Genomic DNA, 13520 nt, shown 5'->3' on the forward strand with positions numbered 1-13520 from the left:
TTTAGAGTAAATCTCAGAAAAAAACTTCCTACCCATTAAAATAGCAGGACAATGAAAGAAACTCTCTGGAAGGGAAGTGGTAGATGGCTGGACAACATTTAAATGGGGTTCCTAGAAAATCTTGCATTATGTGGGGAACTCAATTAGGTGACCCTTGAGATACTTTTCATTTCTGTGATTCTATACTATATGAATATAGTTCTCTAAATTTATCTACAATATATAAAATAATTTTAAGGGTCAATAGACAAAAAACAAATTACAGGCATACCTCAGAGATATTGCGGGTTCGGTTCCAGACCACCGCAATAAAGCGAATATCGCAATAAAGCGAGTCACATAATTTTTTTGGTTTCCCAGTGCATATAAAAGTTATGTTTACACTATACTGTAGTCTATTAAGTGTGCAATAGCATTATGTCTAAAAAAACAATTATCTTAGCTAGATCTTCTGGATAACTTGCTGCAGCTTCTACATCAGCACTTGTTGCTTCACCTTGCACTTTTATGTTATGGAGACGGCTTCTTTCCTTAAACCTCATGAACCAACCTCTGCTAGCTTCAAACTTTTCTTCTGCAGCTTCCTCACCTCTCTCAGCCTTCATAGAATTGAAGAGAGTTAGGGCCTTGCTCTGCATTAAGGGAATGTTGTGGCTGGTTTGATCTTCTATCCAGACCACTAAAACTTTCTCCATATCAGCAATAAGGCTGTTTCTTATCATTTGTGTGTTCACTGGAGTAGCACTTTTAATTTCCTTCAAGAACTTTTCCTTTGCATTCACAACTTGGCTAAGTGTTTGGCGCAAGAGGCCTAGCTTTCGGCCTGTCTCGGCTTTTGACATGCCTTCCTCACTAAGCTTAATCATTTCTAGCTTTTGATTTAAAGCGAGAGACGTGCGACTCTTCTTTTCACTTGAACACTTAGAGGCCATTGTAGGGTTATTAATTTCAATAGCCTAATTTCAATATTGTTGTGTCTCAGGGAATAGGGAGGCCCGAGGAGAGGGAGAGAGACGGGGGAACGGCCGGTCGGTGCAGCAGTCAGAACACACACAACATTTATCGATTAAGTTCGTCGTCTTATATGGGCGCGGTTCGTGGCGCCCCGAAACAATTACAATAGTAACATCAAAGATCACAGATCACCATAACAAATATAATAATAATGAAAAAGTTTGGAATATTGTGAGAATTACCAAAATGTGACACAGAGACATGAAGTGAGCAAATGCTGTTGGAAAAATGGCGCCGATAGACTTGCTTGACGCAGGGTTGCCACAAACCTTCAATTTGTGAAAAACGCATTATCTGCGAAGCGCAATAAAGCGAAGTGCAATAAAACAAGGTATGCCTGTAGTTAGTTATACAATTACCTAAGTACTAATGTACAAATAAAATTCTAATGAACATGCAATATTAGCATTCATTCTTAGCTACAAAACTTCTTATGAAGGTGTCACTCACTACAGAGAAATATACCTTAATTCATCACATGCTATCTATCCAAGACTTACCTGTTACAAGCTCTTTTATTTCTGCATCAACAGATTTTCTTAACAATCGCAAAAGGGCAGGTATCCCACCAACATTCTTCATAGCTATTTTATTTTCATCAGTAGATTTTCCATAAACAAGGTTTCGCAGTGCGCCACAAGCATTTTTCTGAACTTCGAGGACCCTATGATCCAGAAGGTCAACAAGGTGCTTGATTCCTCCTAATCTACAGACCTAGAAAGCAATGTTCATATCAGTTCCAATTAGTTGATAAGTTTTATTCTGTGCATTTAAAACTAAAATAAATCTTATTCCATTCCAAGAAATGTTATTTGTAAAACTCTCTATATAACATGACTGTCACATATTGTTTTACTGCCAAATTCAATGCACTGTTTGCATGCCTGTAATAGGGTGTTTACTGACATTTCTATTACCCACAGCAATTTTCAGGTGCTTATAGCACAACCATCATTAAAATCTTTACAGTGCTGTTTGCAACTTTACCCATGCTGTTTCTTACATCTAATAATAGCTGCACAGAGAATACCACAGTAATACAAGCAAATGAAAACTACAAAGATTTGAACTAATTATGTAACAGAGCTATTGAACTTAAATATGACCTTATTTCAGTCAGAACATTAGCATATAAAGGTCCCTCCTTAGAAGGAAGATTTAGTTTACAGAGCTGTACAAATAAACATAATAGGATAACTTGTTCTGATACCTGTTACTTAAAGAAAAACAAAGAAAGAAAAATTTGAGAGAAAACTAGCTTACAAGATCAACGGCGTTGTTTGTGTAATAGTAAATACATTCTAATAAAAACTTTTTAAAAATCCCATTCCTTTGCAATATTTACAGTTCAAACGCTGCAGCACTGTAGCAGCAAGAGAACCAGAGAATTAAATCTAAAAGAAACAAAAGTGGAACTGACAAGCTTATTTTCTCTGATCAAGCTAAAATGAAAGGAAATGAAAAATATAAATGATAAAAATGTTAGAATTTTATCTTCCGTCTAATAATCCAAGTTTATTTATATAAAAGTAACTTGTAATCTGCCAGTCTAAAAATTAATTTTAAAGTTTGCACACTGTCAAAAACCTAATTAAAAAAGGTTTCTGTTAATAACTTTTAAACACCATATTTACTGAAATACAAAACAAGGCTTTCCCGCTCCCAATCAGCATGGGGGAACCCCCCTCCGCCTTGTCTTATAATCACATGCAAGTAAAATCATTAAATACATTGTCTATCATAAAACTGCTGCCAAAAGCAGAATGTGCTCTTTAACAGAAACAGTAACAGTTACTAAGAAGTTGATTAAATGCAGCCAACACTGAGCATGACTATAAAACACATAGACACACAAAATAAATGTACTGACCCAAACCATTTTTTGTATGCCTGTGTGACCCTTAAAAAATGGGCAGGTGTTCCCTCTACATGGAACTGGCACCAGGCTATTGGGAGAGGCAGAACCAGCCCTGACCCTCTCCCCTTGGTGCCAAAAATATGGTACGTTTTATTTTAGCCAAAAAGGCTGAGATGATAATGGGAACCTTCCTCTTTTTTTTTTTTTTTTTTGGGCGGGGGGGAGGGATTTTTTGTGTTCCAGGTCAAATTAGCAAGATCAAATCCAAATCTGTTTGAATCAACCATATGTGGCCCTGCTACCAGCAAGCATCCTCCACCCCAGCAGCCTGGGGCTTCAGATACTTCCAAATCCTCTGGTAGGCATCCTATGTGCAAGCCCAAGCCTGGAGGCTTGGGGTTTGGATGCCCTGGGGTTTTGCTTGCCCTCAGTCATATCACTGCAGAAGCAAGCTAAGGAGGAGTCTCCCATTTCCATAAAGTCAGTGTGTAGTCAAGATCCTCCCACTGGAAGCCGGACAGTGGGAAGCTAACTATGAGGCTCTCATAGTGAGTCTTGTTCACAAGCTGACAGGGGTGCACCCTCCACTACACAGTACCATTTTAATTGCATTTTTGACTCAGGTATCAGACCAGTGCCTTCCTTTTTTTTAAAATTAAAATATATTTTTATATCTAGAGAGTTATATCTATACATCCTCTATCATAAGCTTTTCATCACACATCCTAAAACCGCATTAAAAAACCCACACTTCTTGTTACAAATACACCCACTCTCCTGAGCCTCTGTGCACACACCCTCTACCTTCACGCACCCAAATCACAGTCCTTTAATCCAAACTCTGATTTGGGGTTTACATTCTCAGTTCATTCACTGCCCTTCTCGCTGTTGACGTTGCTGTCATTTCCGCTGCTGCTGATCCTGTTGTAATCCTTCTCGCCATCTCCAGGTCCAGTTGCATCTCTGTCTTCTTCATTCTGTCTGTCCATTTCCCCTCCTGGGGGGTCTTGGAACAATCTGCACCAGGTGGTGCTTTTCCAAATGAAGTTGGCTATGCCTTCTCCATCCTCACTCACCACTTTCTGGTGGTAGGACTGAAGTTCGCTCAGAAAGATTTTAACAGTTTGTTTCTTTGAGTTAGGCGTGCCTGTATTAACACAAGGTTCCTGCATTGCCATAGGGTGCTCCTGATACAGGATACAAACTGGTTGAAATGCATTGTATGGGACCCGTGCTGCTCAGTAAGGTGTCTGTACATTGCCTCCTCCCTTGTCATCAGCCTGACTTCTGTAACTCTTTCAAGGAGCTGTCATAGGCTTTCCCACACACTCTTGGCATATGGGCAGTGCCATAAGAGGTGGTCAATGGTCTCTGCTTCTTCTTGGCAAGTTTCCCTCGGGCAATAGGTCCAAATCCCTCATCCCTCCCTGTACCTCCATGCCCTCACTGGGAGTACTCAGTTCGCTATCGATCAGCTCAAGTCCCTGTGGTCCTTGCAGAGGTCCTTGAGGAAGATCAGGTTCCAGATAGTCCCTGATGAGGACTGACAAGCTGTCTCCATGGTTGATAACCTGCCTTTGTCTCCAACTACTCTCTGTATCTTTTTGTGGGTGGACATAGTTACCAGGCTTTCCTTCTGTAACCCGTACTCACTCCGGAACTCATTCAGGACCCTGTAGAACCAGGGCTGCTCCATGGTCCACCCCATTTGAATAAAACATATGCTAGCACCCATTAAGTATAGCCCAACTTTTTCAAGTCATGATGAGCCATTACTTTGAATATGTTTCGACTTCCTCTTCATTTCCACAGCTGGGCTGTGCACCTTTCTTTCCCATTTCCAATGATTCCTGTTTCTTCACCAGCCTTAAATATGTGGCAAACATCACCAAATAGGACCCCAAACAGTTCAACCAGAATCCCTCTGTTGACCCCTCTCTCAGCTGCGTGATGCTTCAGTAGTTGATTTCATTTGGGGGAGATATGGCCCAATTCGGCAGCTGAAACTCTGAATCTGAATCGAGTCGGGAGACCTGTTAAAAGGTCTGAATTGATTCGGAAGCCTCTGAATTGATTCAAACAGATTCAGAGATTCAGCCATAGGTTATACAGGCAGCAGTCCTCGATGACACTGGGCACAGTTGCCTCCCACTGGTAAGTCTGTTGTGGTGGGTGGAGTGGGGAGGGAAGGGGCGTGGGAGGGAGAGACTAATGCCCCCACAGCAAGGGAGGGACTGGGGCTGGGACAAGCTGCCCAGCCAAGGTGGGGAGCATGGGACTTGGGAAGGGGGGCTTCTGCCACTGTGTGCTGCTGCATGCCGCCAGTCCAGGAGCTGGTCTTCTGGTGGCTCCTATGGCAGCTCTCGCCATCGGTCCAGGAGGGCATGGGAGCAGGCATGTGCCCATGGATCAGTGCGGGGTAGGCTGGACCAGGCTGCATTCCAGTAGACTAGCCCCAGCTGCTCACTGCTGGGCTGTGCTCTGCAGGGCAGGTGGAGCCAGGGTTGTGCTTCAGGTGGCTAGGCCCAGCCGCAGCCTGGAACATCCCTCAGAGCACAGCCCTGGCTCTGCTTGCACAGTGAAGCGGGTGCTGGGGGGGGGCTGCAGCCACTCTGAAATTCCCCAAAGACCCTGCTGCTGGCCCCATCCCAATTTGGGTGGACACGCCCATCCCCATGCCCTGCTGCTCACCCAGCCAGGGCAGGGTGGGGAGAAGCCGTGGCTTGTCTGGGAGGCACGGGGAGGCTGGAATGGCTTCTGCCACTGTGGACCGCTTGTCTGAGGCAGCACAGTGGCACCATCCCACACCTCCCCACCCCGGCTGGGCAAGTGGTGGAAGGGCATAACCCCAGCTCCCAGTGCCTTCCACCACCCGTCCAAAGTGAAGCCTGGCCCAGCCCGCTCCACGCAGATCCGGGGGCACATGCTTGCTCTCATACCCTCCTGGGCTGGTGGTGAGAGCTGCCAGAGGAGCACTGGAAGAGCAGCTCCTGGACCGGCGGCATGCAGTGGCAGGAGCCCTGTTCCCTGAGTCCTGCACCACATAAGCAGTTTTCGGAAGCTGTTGTGGGCTGATCAGGACCTCTCCTACATTCCCTGCAACAGCTCACCAAATCCAGAGCCTTCAGGCCCTGTGGTTCCTCCCTGCCTCTGCTGCTGCCAGCTGTGCCCGGTAACAGCTAAGCACACAGCCCTGGCCCATGCCTGCTCTGGACCCGCCCCAGGCAGAGTGGACCAGCTCCAAACCAGCTGGGACTCAAGTGCACAGCCCTGTTCCTGATCCACCTTGTGCCTGCTCCAAACCATCCCGCCACCCTCACAATGAGTGGCAGCGCCCAAGCAGAAGCTGCTGCTGGGCGCAGGGGAAAAGCGGGCACCTCCCTTGCCCCTTCTTGCTGTGGCCACCTAAACTCTATGCCCAGGCTGCCCAGTGGCTCCCCTCCACTGCCACTGCTGGGCGGCCCAGAGGCAACATTGGTGGCAGTGGTGATGGCAGTGGGGAGGAGCCTCAGGGCAGCCTGGGCACAGGCTCTGCGTGGTTGTAGCGAGAAGAGCCTGGCAGCAGCATGGAGAAGTGGCTGCTTTCCTCCTGCGCCCAGCAGCAGCTTCTGCTTGGGTGCTACTGTTCATTGTGGGTGGGCTAGTCTGGAGAAGGTGAGGGGTAGGCTGGGGTTGGGGCTGTATATGTATGTTCTGGATGGTCTGGAGCTGGTTCACACTGATTAGGGCTGGTCTGGAGTGCGCATGGAGTTGGCTGGGGTCGGGGCTGTGTACGTGGGTCCCTGCCAGCTTCTTTGTGGCCAGTGGTGGCAACTAGAAGGAGCAGCCCCACTGTGGGGTGCATGCCATGGGCTGGACGGGGCCTGGACAAGGCAGGACCAAGGGACCTGCTGTGGGCCAGATCTAACCTATGGGCCGTATTTTGCTTAACCCTGATTTAGACGCATTAGGGTGAATTAAGAAAGGATGATGAGATGATCGTAGCAGGGTGTGGGGCCCGGATGCGAAGAAGCCGGCGGTAGTGGCAGGGGATGAGGGAGTGGCGAGAGGCCAGACATGAAGCTGGCGGTGCGGAGTCACCAGCACGAGGTGGGTCCCGTAGGAGGGGGTGTCTGCTTCACCCAGCTCTGTGGGGTCCCCCAAAGCATGGGGCCCAGGGCAGTTGCCCCTATTCGTGTCCTCCTAGGGATGGGTCCTGATGACTATAGTTCTAAGCTTTACTCATAATTCGTTAGAATACCATTTTGGGTATTTAATGTAAAACAGAATCTGTGTCAGAAATCCATTCATAAGAGACTTCTTTACTAAACCACTGTGTATTCAAAGAACTATTCTAAACAAAATTATAGCAGCTGTATGAACAGGAACTTATTTTTCTAAATAAAAAAATCAAAAGAATTCATGTAAAATGGCAGTTTATGACATAATCTACCAACATTTTAAGTATTCAAGGAAAAATGAAGCTAGATAGATGTTCTTTAAACATATGCACAGCTTAAGCATTATATTTAGTTTCATAAGTCATTCAAATGATAAATCTTTACAGTTTTTACAGTTTGCAAACCTTCATGTTTTAGCAATGCAAGCATTTTAGTTCATTCTGTAAGACTTTTAATACCCTTGATAGTCAATTAATCTGATCCTTACCATAGCACTGAAATACAAAATCAAAATAATGAAAAATTTAAAGTTAAAGCAGTGTCAGACAAGGCTCTACTGATCTAGGTAAGGTAGTAAGTTTGAGCCCTTTCCAATCCAAAATAGCCTCTTGACTTCTGGCCTCTGATTAAAGGGGATATTCTTTTGTTAATATCTTTTTCTCAGGAGTCACAGACTATATCATGTCTTTTCAAAGTAAGTAAATCTCCATCTAGCATCTTAATTTAGAGGATAATTCTTCTGTGGCTGAATGAATATCAGATAGGTAGGGAAGAACTGATAAAGGCCTCCATGAAGCCTTCTTTTAGAACCTCACTTTAGAAGATTCCTCTCTTCTGAAGGCCTGTACAATCTGTACCTAGTAGTACATGAATTCCTAAGGGATGCTTCATCAGTGCAAACAGAGGGGCAAGAAATGATGGAACTAGCATGTTAAGCTCATTTAGATTTTCCCTTTCTTGGAGTAATTGACAGCATGAGAGGTCAAGAAATACCCCAGCCCTTCTTTCTCAAAATGGCAAAATATTTTTCCTTTTCTCCTGTATGGGCTGACCTAAACAAAAATCCAGACTCTTGGCATGGAAAGGTAACCACTATCTTTTTCCTGGATGAGGCCTTATGTACATGATGTGTAGCACAAGTTAAAAACATGTTACACCTGATGCTAACCAGAATTTGTGCTAATGCTAGCCAGAATTAAATACTGAAAAGGAGTTCAGCTTAATGTCTATGAGCCGAATCTCTCAAAACAAGCGCTCTGTTCCCAGCTTAGTAATGGCCTAAGATCTTGTAGTGGCCAGAGCAAATGCTACAAGGACACATTGAAGGCATACCTCACGAAAATAGATGCCAACATCAAGAGCTGGGAGGAGCTGGCTGCCGACTGACTCCAGTGTTGCCACAACCTCAACCAAGTGGCAGCTCATTCAGAGGTAAAGTATCTTGTCCTTGAAGCAGAGAAGAGAGAATGGAGGAAGGAAAAGGCGAGAAATCCTAGCCTACAGCCTACTTTTCCCTGTGGAAAGACCTGCAACTTCTGCAGATGGGTCTGTGGCTCGAGGATTGGACTCTTACGTCATCTAAAGACTCATCAATAAGTAGAGATCATCCTCAAACTGAGGGATTGCTGACTATGTTCAAATTTAATATAGTTGTTGGCTGCTCCATTCAAAATATTTTAAATTATAGACAGACAAGATTCTTTGGGTACATCTGATATCTTTTATTAGACCGACTCAAATAGTTGGAAAAATTCTTCTTTGCAAGCTTTCAGGTATAAATACCCTTCGTCAGACTGATGAAGCATGTACAGTCAGTGTGCACTCTTACTGGATGGAATTAATAGTAAAGAAGTTAGAGGCTGGTATGCATGCAAGAAAGACAGTCAGTCAAGATGTAAATTGAGGAGTCAGTGGGTGAGACACAGGTTGGGGGTAGAGGGGAGGGCAATGAATGTAGGCGGTAAATAGTGGAGAGGTACCTGGGGAATCAGATGTTAGGCAGGTTATAATATGCCATAAATCCAATGTCTATATTTAGTCCATGTTTTTTTGTATCCAGTAGGTTGATGAAGTGAAGTTTATAGACTTATCTGTGAAAAGTGTCTAATTTTACAAAACATGCTTCATACATGAGCCTACAAATGTCACTTCATCAACCTAGTGGATAGAGTGCACACTAGATTCCAAGTCCCTGATCTTTTAGATCAAAGTTAAAAAAACTGATTGCATATATACACCCCATCAGAATGTTTTGATACTGCAGTCAGCCTTCTAGAAACAATTTGAAAAGCAGCCCTTGTCTGGTGAGGAAGATAATGGAATGAGGAACATTGCTGCCATGGGGGACTTACAACCATGTCTACTGACATGGCTGTAAAAAAGCAGACTGAAGTAATCAAGACTAATACCACTGGTAACAGGTATAGATTTTACAGGTTTAGAGCTTACTGGTATAAAGCTTACAGATTTTGAGGTTGTCAGCTTGGTGGTAAAGGTTTTTTGCAGAGGGATGTACTACTAAGGAATAAGCGATAAACAATATATGACACTCCCAGTGCTCCTAGTATGCTCCTGACAACTCAGAGAAGATGATGCAATACTGAGGATAAATTGGAAGTGCCAGTCAGATTTCTAAGCTAAGAAAGATTTAAAAGGCTCTACATTATGCGCCTTATATATATATATTTTTTTTTATCAGTACCATGAAAACGGATACCGATTAGACTCGATCTCCTAGACACTCCTGCTTGAGCTGGTCTCTGATTCAAGGCAGACTCAAGCAGAAACTCGGGATAATTTCACACAGAATGCAGTCTTTTAGATTCAGAAGTCACATTTCTGATAACTGGGGCATTGGTAAGTACCACATTTAGTTGAACAGATTTCTGCAAATGAATAAATCTCAGTCTGACACAAGCCTGCTAGATGTTTCTTCAAGAAAAGCTTTCAAACTATCATTCTCAAAGCAGACTTAGCTTGAGATGAACTGCAGATTACATTTGCAGCAACATGCAATTTTTTAAAACAAGCATCTTCATAGTACTAGTGAAGAGTATAAGAACATTGCATGGGTGTGCAGGGAAAAAATTAGGAAGGCCAAGACACAATTTGAGATGCAGCTGGCAAGGGACTGAAAAGGCAATAAGAAGGGATTCCACAAGCATGTCAAAAGTAAGAGGAAGACCAGAGAAACCATAGACCCCATATGGCATACAGAAGGCAATCTAGTTATGTATGTGTAACAGAGAATTCTTACCCTGTTATGGGGAAGTAGAATGAGCCCTTTAAAGGATGAGTTTTTGTGAACCTGACAAAGGCAGCCAGCAAGGCTGGGGTTAAGAAACAGCCCCGTGATCAGGCCAGCTAAAAGGGCACCTGACCGGAAGAGGGTGGGGCTTGGGAGGCATATAAGCCCAGACCCTGATGCAAGAGGGCAGTCTATCTTGGGAGGCTGAAGAGCTCTGCAGCCAAAACACTGTGGCAGTCCTAAGGCTAGGGAAACTGCTGCCACAGGGGGGTGGGGAATATAAGCAAGGGGGAGAAGGCTTGCAAGGAGCCAGGATGCAGGATAATGAGAGTTTGGTACAGCTGGTGAGCGTAGACTTTTGTTACAGCCAGAAGGCTTATATTTTGGTTTGTGGTTTAAGCCAGTGCACTGGGTAGGACTAAAAGAGGAGATAAGGAGGTCCTATTGTTGCCCAAGGGGTGCATGGTTGCTCCGAGCCCTACTAAGTGTTGGGCCTGAGGTGCTGACAGGACTAGAGGTCCTGGGGATCCAGAGGCATGAGTTTTGAGCCTTCTAGGGTAGGGCACAAGCTGTTGTAGCCCAAGAGGGGCAGAGACAAAGGTCAGGGGCCCAGAAGCCCAAGAAGGGCAGAGACAAGGGCCCAAGGGGGCAAGATCAGGTCTGGGTAATAGAAGCCAGGTTTAACACAGTAGACCTAGGCTGGGAGGCACCTACATAGATAAGAGGGGCCAAAGATGGAACATGGACACCCCAAAAAGGGTGTGTTGACCTTGAAGTAGCCTAACAAGGTGATAATGAGTAACAACTACGAGGCATGGTGCAAGTAGAGAGGAAGAAGGAAGCCATGAGTTTAGCTTTTGAGGCAACAGAACTTAAGGCCTAGATGGGCCCAGAAGGCTCATTTAGCTTTCAAGGGGTACAGCTGAGAACCGCAGGGTCCAAGAGGGGTGAACTATTCGAAAGAAGGGCCATGGCATAACCTGGAGCTTGGGGGCAGCCTCCTTTTTCATACAGTAGTTGATGATATCAAGGTGTGGCAGGAAAGAGAAAACATCAGGGGTATGATCCTGTTATAGTATGATACAGAGAAAGCTGAAATATTTAATGTCCTTTTTATATCAGTCTTCACAAAGAGGGGCAGCTACCAGATGACAAGTGCAGTTGGCAGTAAAAATAAGGAAGGAGACAAACCATTTGGCATGGTAAAACAAGTTAGGGATTACAGGTTAGCTATATGTATTTAAGTTGGCAGGGCCAGTTGGGATGCATCCTAGGGTACTCAAAAAATTGGTTGAGGTAATTGCAGAGCCACTGGTTATTCTCTTTGAGGACTTGTGGAAGTAGGGTGAGGTCCTAGATGACTGGAAAAGGGCAAATATAGTGGGAACACCCTGGGAACTACAGATCAGTCAGCCTGACATAGATACCTAAAACGATCATGGAACAGATCATCAAGGAATCTGTTCTGAACCGTCTAGAGAGCCACTGTGCACTTCATAAACCTGGGGGAAGGCTGAGGGAAGAGAAGAATTGGGGATGGCGGGAGGGAGGGAACAAATTAATATTGTGAGTGTCCAGAGGCAGTACGAAGGAAGTGCTGCTGGCCTGTAATGACCTTGCTGTTAAGAGGGTACAAGGTCCCACCAGCTGCTTACAGCTACAGCAGAATCCATGTAAACAAATTCTTGATGAAAAGCAAATGCAACTTCCAGTGCATACTAGACAGTGCATACTCTGAACAGTAAGACATTCTACAGCTCTTCTACCATTTCTGTCCCCATACTGTAGGGCATGGGTACTCAACCTCTGGGCCGTGGGTCAAATGTGGCCTGCAGAGCCTTGGAATCTGGACCGCAGGGCTCCCAAGGATCAGGAAATTTGGCAGCAGGGGAGGAGTAGCTGTTAATATGCCATTCCTCCTTGCTGTCAAAATCCCAAGCCCTGTATGCTGGGTCAGAGCTGGGCCACAACTCTCCCTCCACAGGGTCAGACTGGCACCCTCCCCCCAGTGCAGCTGGTTCAGGGCTGATCTATGGCCCCTTCTCTCCCCCACCTTCTCCTTGCCCTGCAGGTCTGGGCCATGCTGTCTTTCCTCCATCAGGCCATTTTTGAGGCAATAGAGCTTGAGGCCTAGATGGTCTTCCCTCTACCAGACCATTCCCACTTCCCTCCCAGCCAGACAGGTTGGGGCTGAGCCATCCCCGCTTCCTCCTCTGAGGTTGGAGCACACTCCCTCTCCCCTAGGGGCTGGAATGGAGCTGGGTCATGCCCTCTCTCCTTCTGCAGGGCTGTGTTGGGGCTGGGTCAAGCCCTGTTTACTAGACTGGGGTTGGGATGCCCCTGCTACACCTGCCGAGGCCACTGGATGGGGTCTACTGGCTGGATCCAGCCCTGCTCATCTGGGGAACCACTTATCTGTATTCTTTTTCAGGTAGGAAGGATAGAGAGTTTGTTTCTTTCATTTTTTCCTCTTGCCACTACAGGCATAATCACATTTTATGTTCAAGAGTTTTAGTGAAAAAGAACATTCTGGGCTCAAGCACGGAGCAGTGACATACCCGGAGGAAACAGTATAGAACAAGGAGTTATTAAATTTAGGGAGATTAGGGATCATCATTAATTGAGCTAATAATCATAGGAAATTATAAGCATTTCTGAAATCAGTTGTTTTCAGGGATGACTAGTTTTCGAGGAAAACATTGTTTCTTGTAACTTTCACCAGTCCTTGAATTGGCTGCTATGAAAGAGTCAATGCTCTATGCTCTCAGTGCAGCAATGTGGATTGATTTAATTAGCATGATTGAAAACAAAGATGTCCAATATAGGGCCCATAGGCTGGATCTGGCACTGCATGTGGCATACTGAGTCTGGGGTGTAGGCTGCATGCAGCACCCTGGATCGATCTTCTGTGCTGCCTGCAGCACCATGTCCAGCTTGCATGGTGCAGACAACACAGGTCCTGTCCCAGCCCCACACACCGCATGCACAGTAAGCCCCAGGGCCAGCACATGCTGGACCCCGCACTGCAGGTGCTGCAGAGGGTGGGTCCAAGTCTGGCCTACAGATCCACCTTCCAAACTACATCTGGCCCACATTATCCTTCAAGGCTGGATGAATTTTACACCCCTGATTTAAAACAATAAGCAGGAAACTAGGAAGATATATTTTGGCTGGGATGCTATATTAAGCAAGATGTTGGGCTAGATGACCTCCTAAAGTCCCTCCCAATCCAAATTTTCTA

General features: G+C 45.3%; 1 protein-coding gene across 9 annotated transcripts in view; it reads right to left on the bottom strand.

Annotated features, from left to right (window-relative positions):
- The window catches only part of PKP4 (plakophilin 4), a 275173-nt gene that overhangs the window by 72281 nt on the left and 189372 nt on the right, over window positions 1-13520 (bottom strand). For all 9 annotated transcript variants that reach the window (XM_090045672.1, XM_090045670.1, XM_090045673.1 and 6 more), the window contains one exon: window positions 1515-1728. In XM_090045672.1, the coding sequence (XP_089901798.1) occupies window positions 1515-1728 (214 nt within the window). The remainder of the gene's footprint in view (window positions 1-1514; window positions 1729-13520) is intronic.

This window comes from Crocodylus siamensis, chromosome 4 (assembly GCF_052110815.1).
Source record: "Crocodylus siamensis isolate JL-2025a chromosome 4, ASM5211081v1, whole genome shotgun sequence".
Taxonomy (NCBI): Eukaryota; Metazoa; Chordata; order Crocodylia; family Crocodylidae; genus Crocodylus; species Crocodylus siamensis.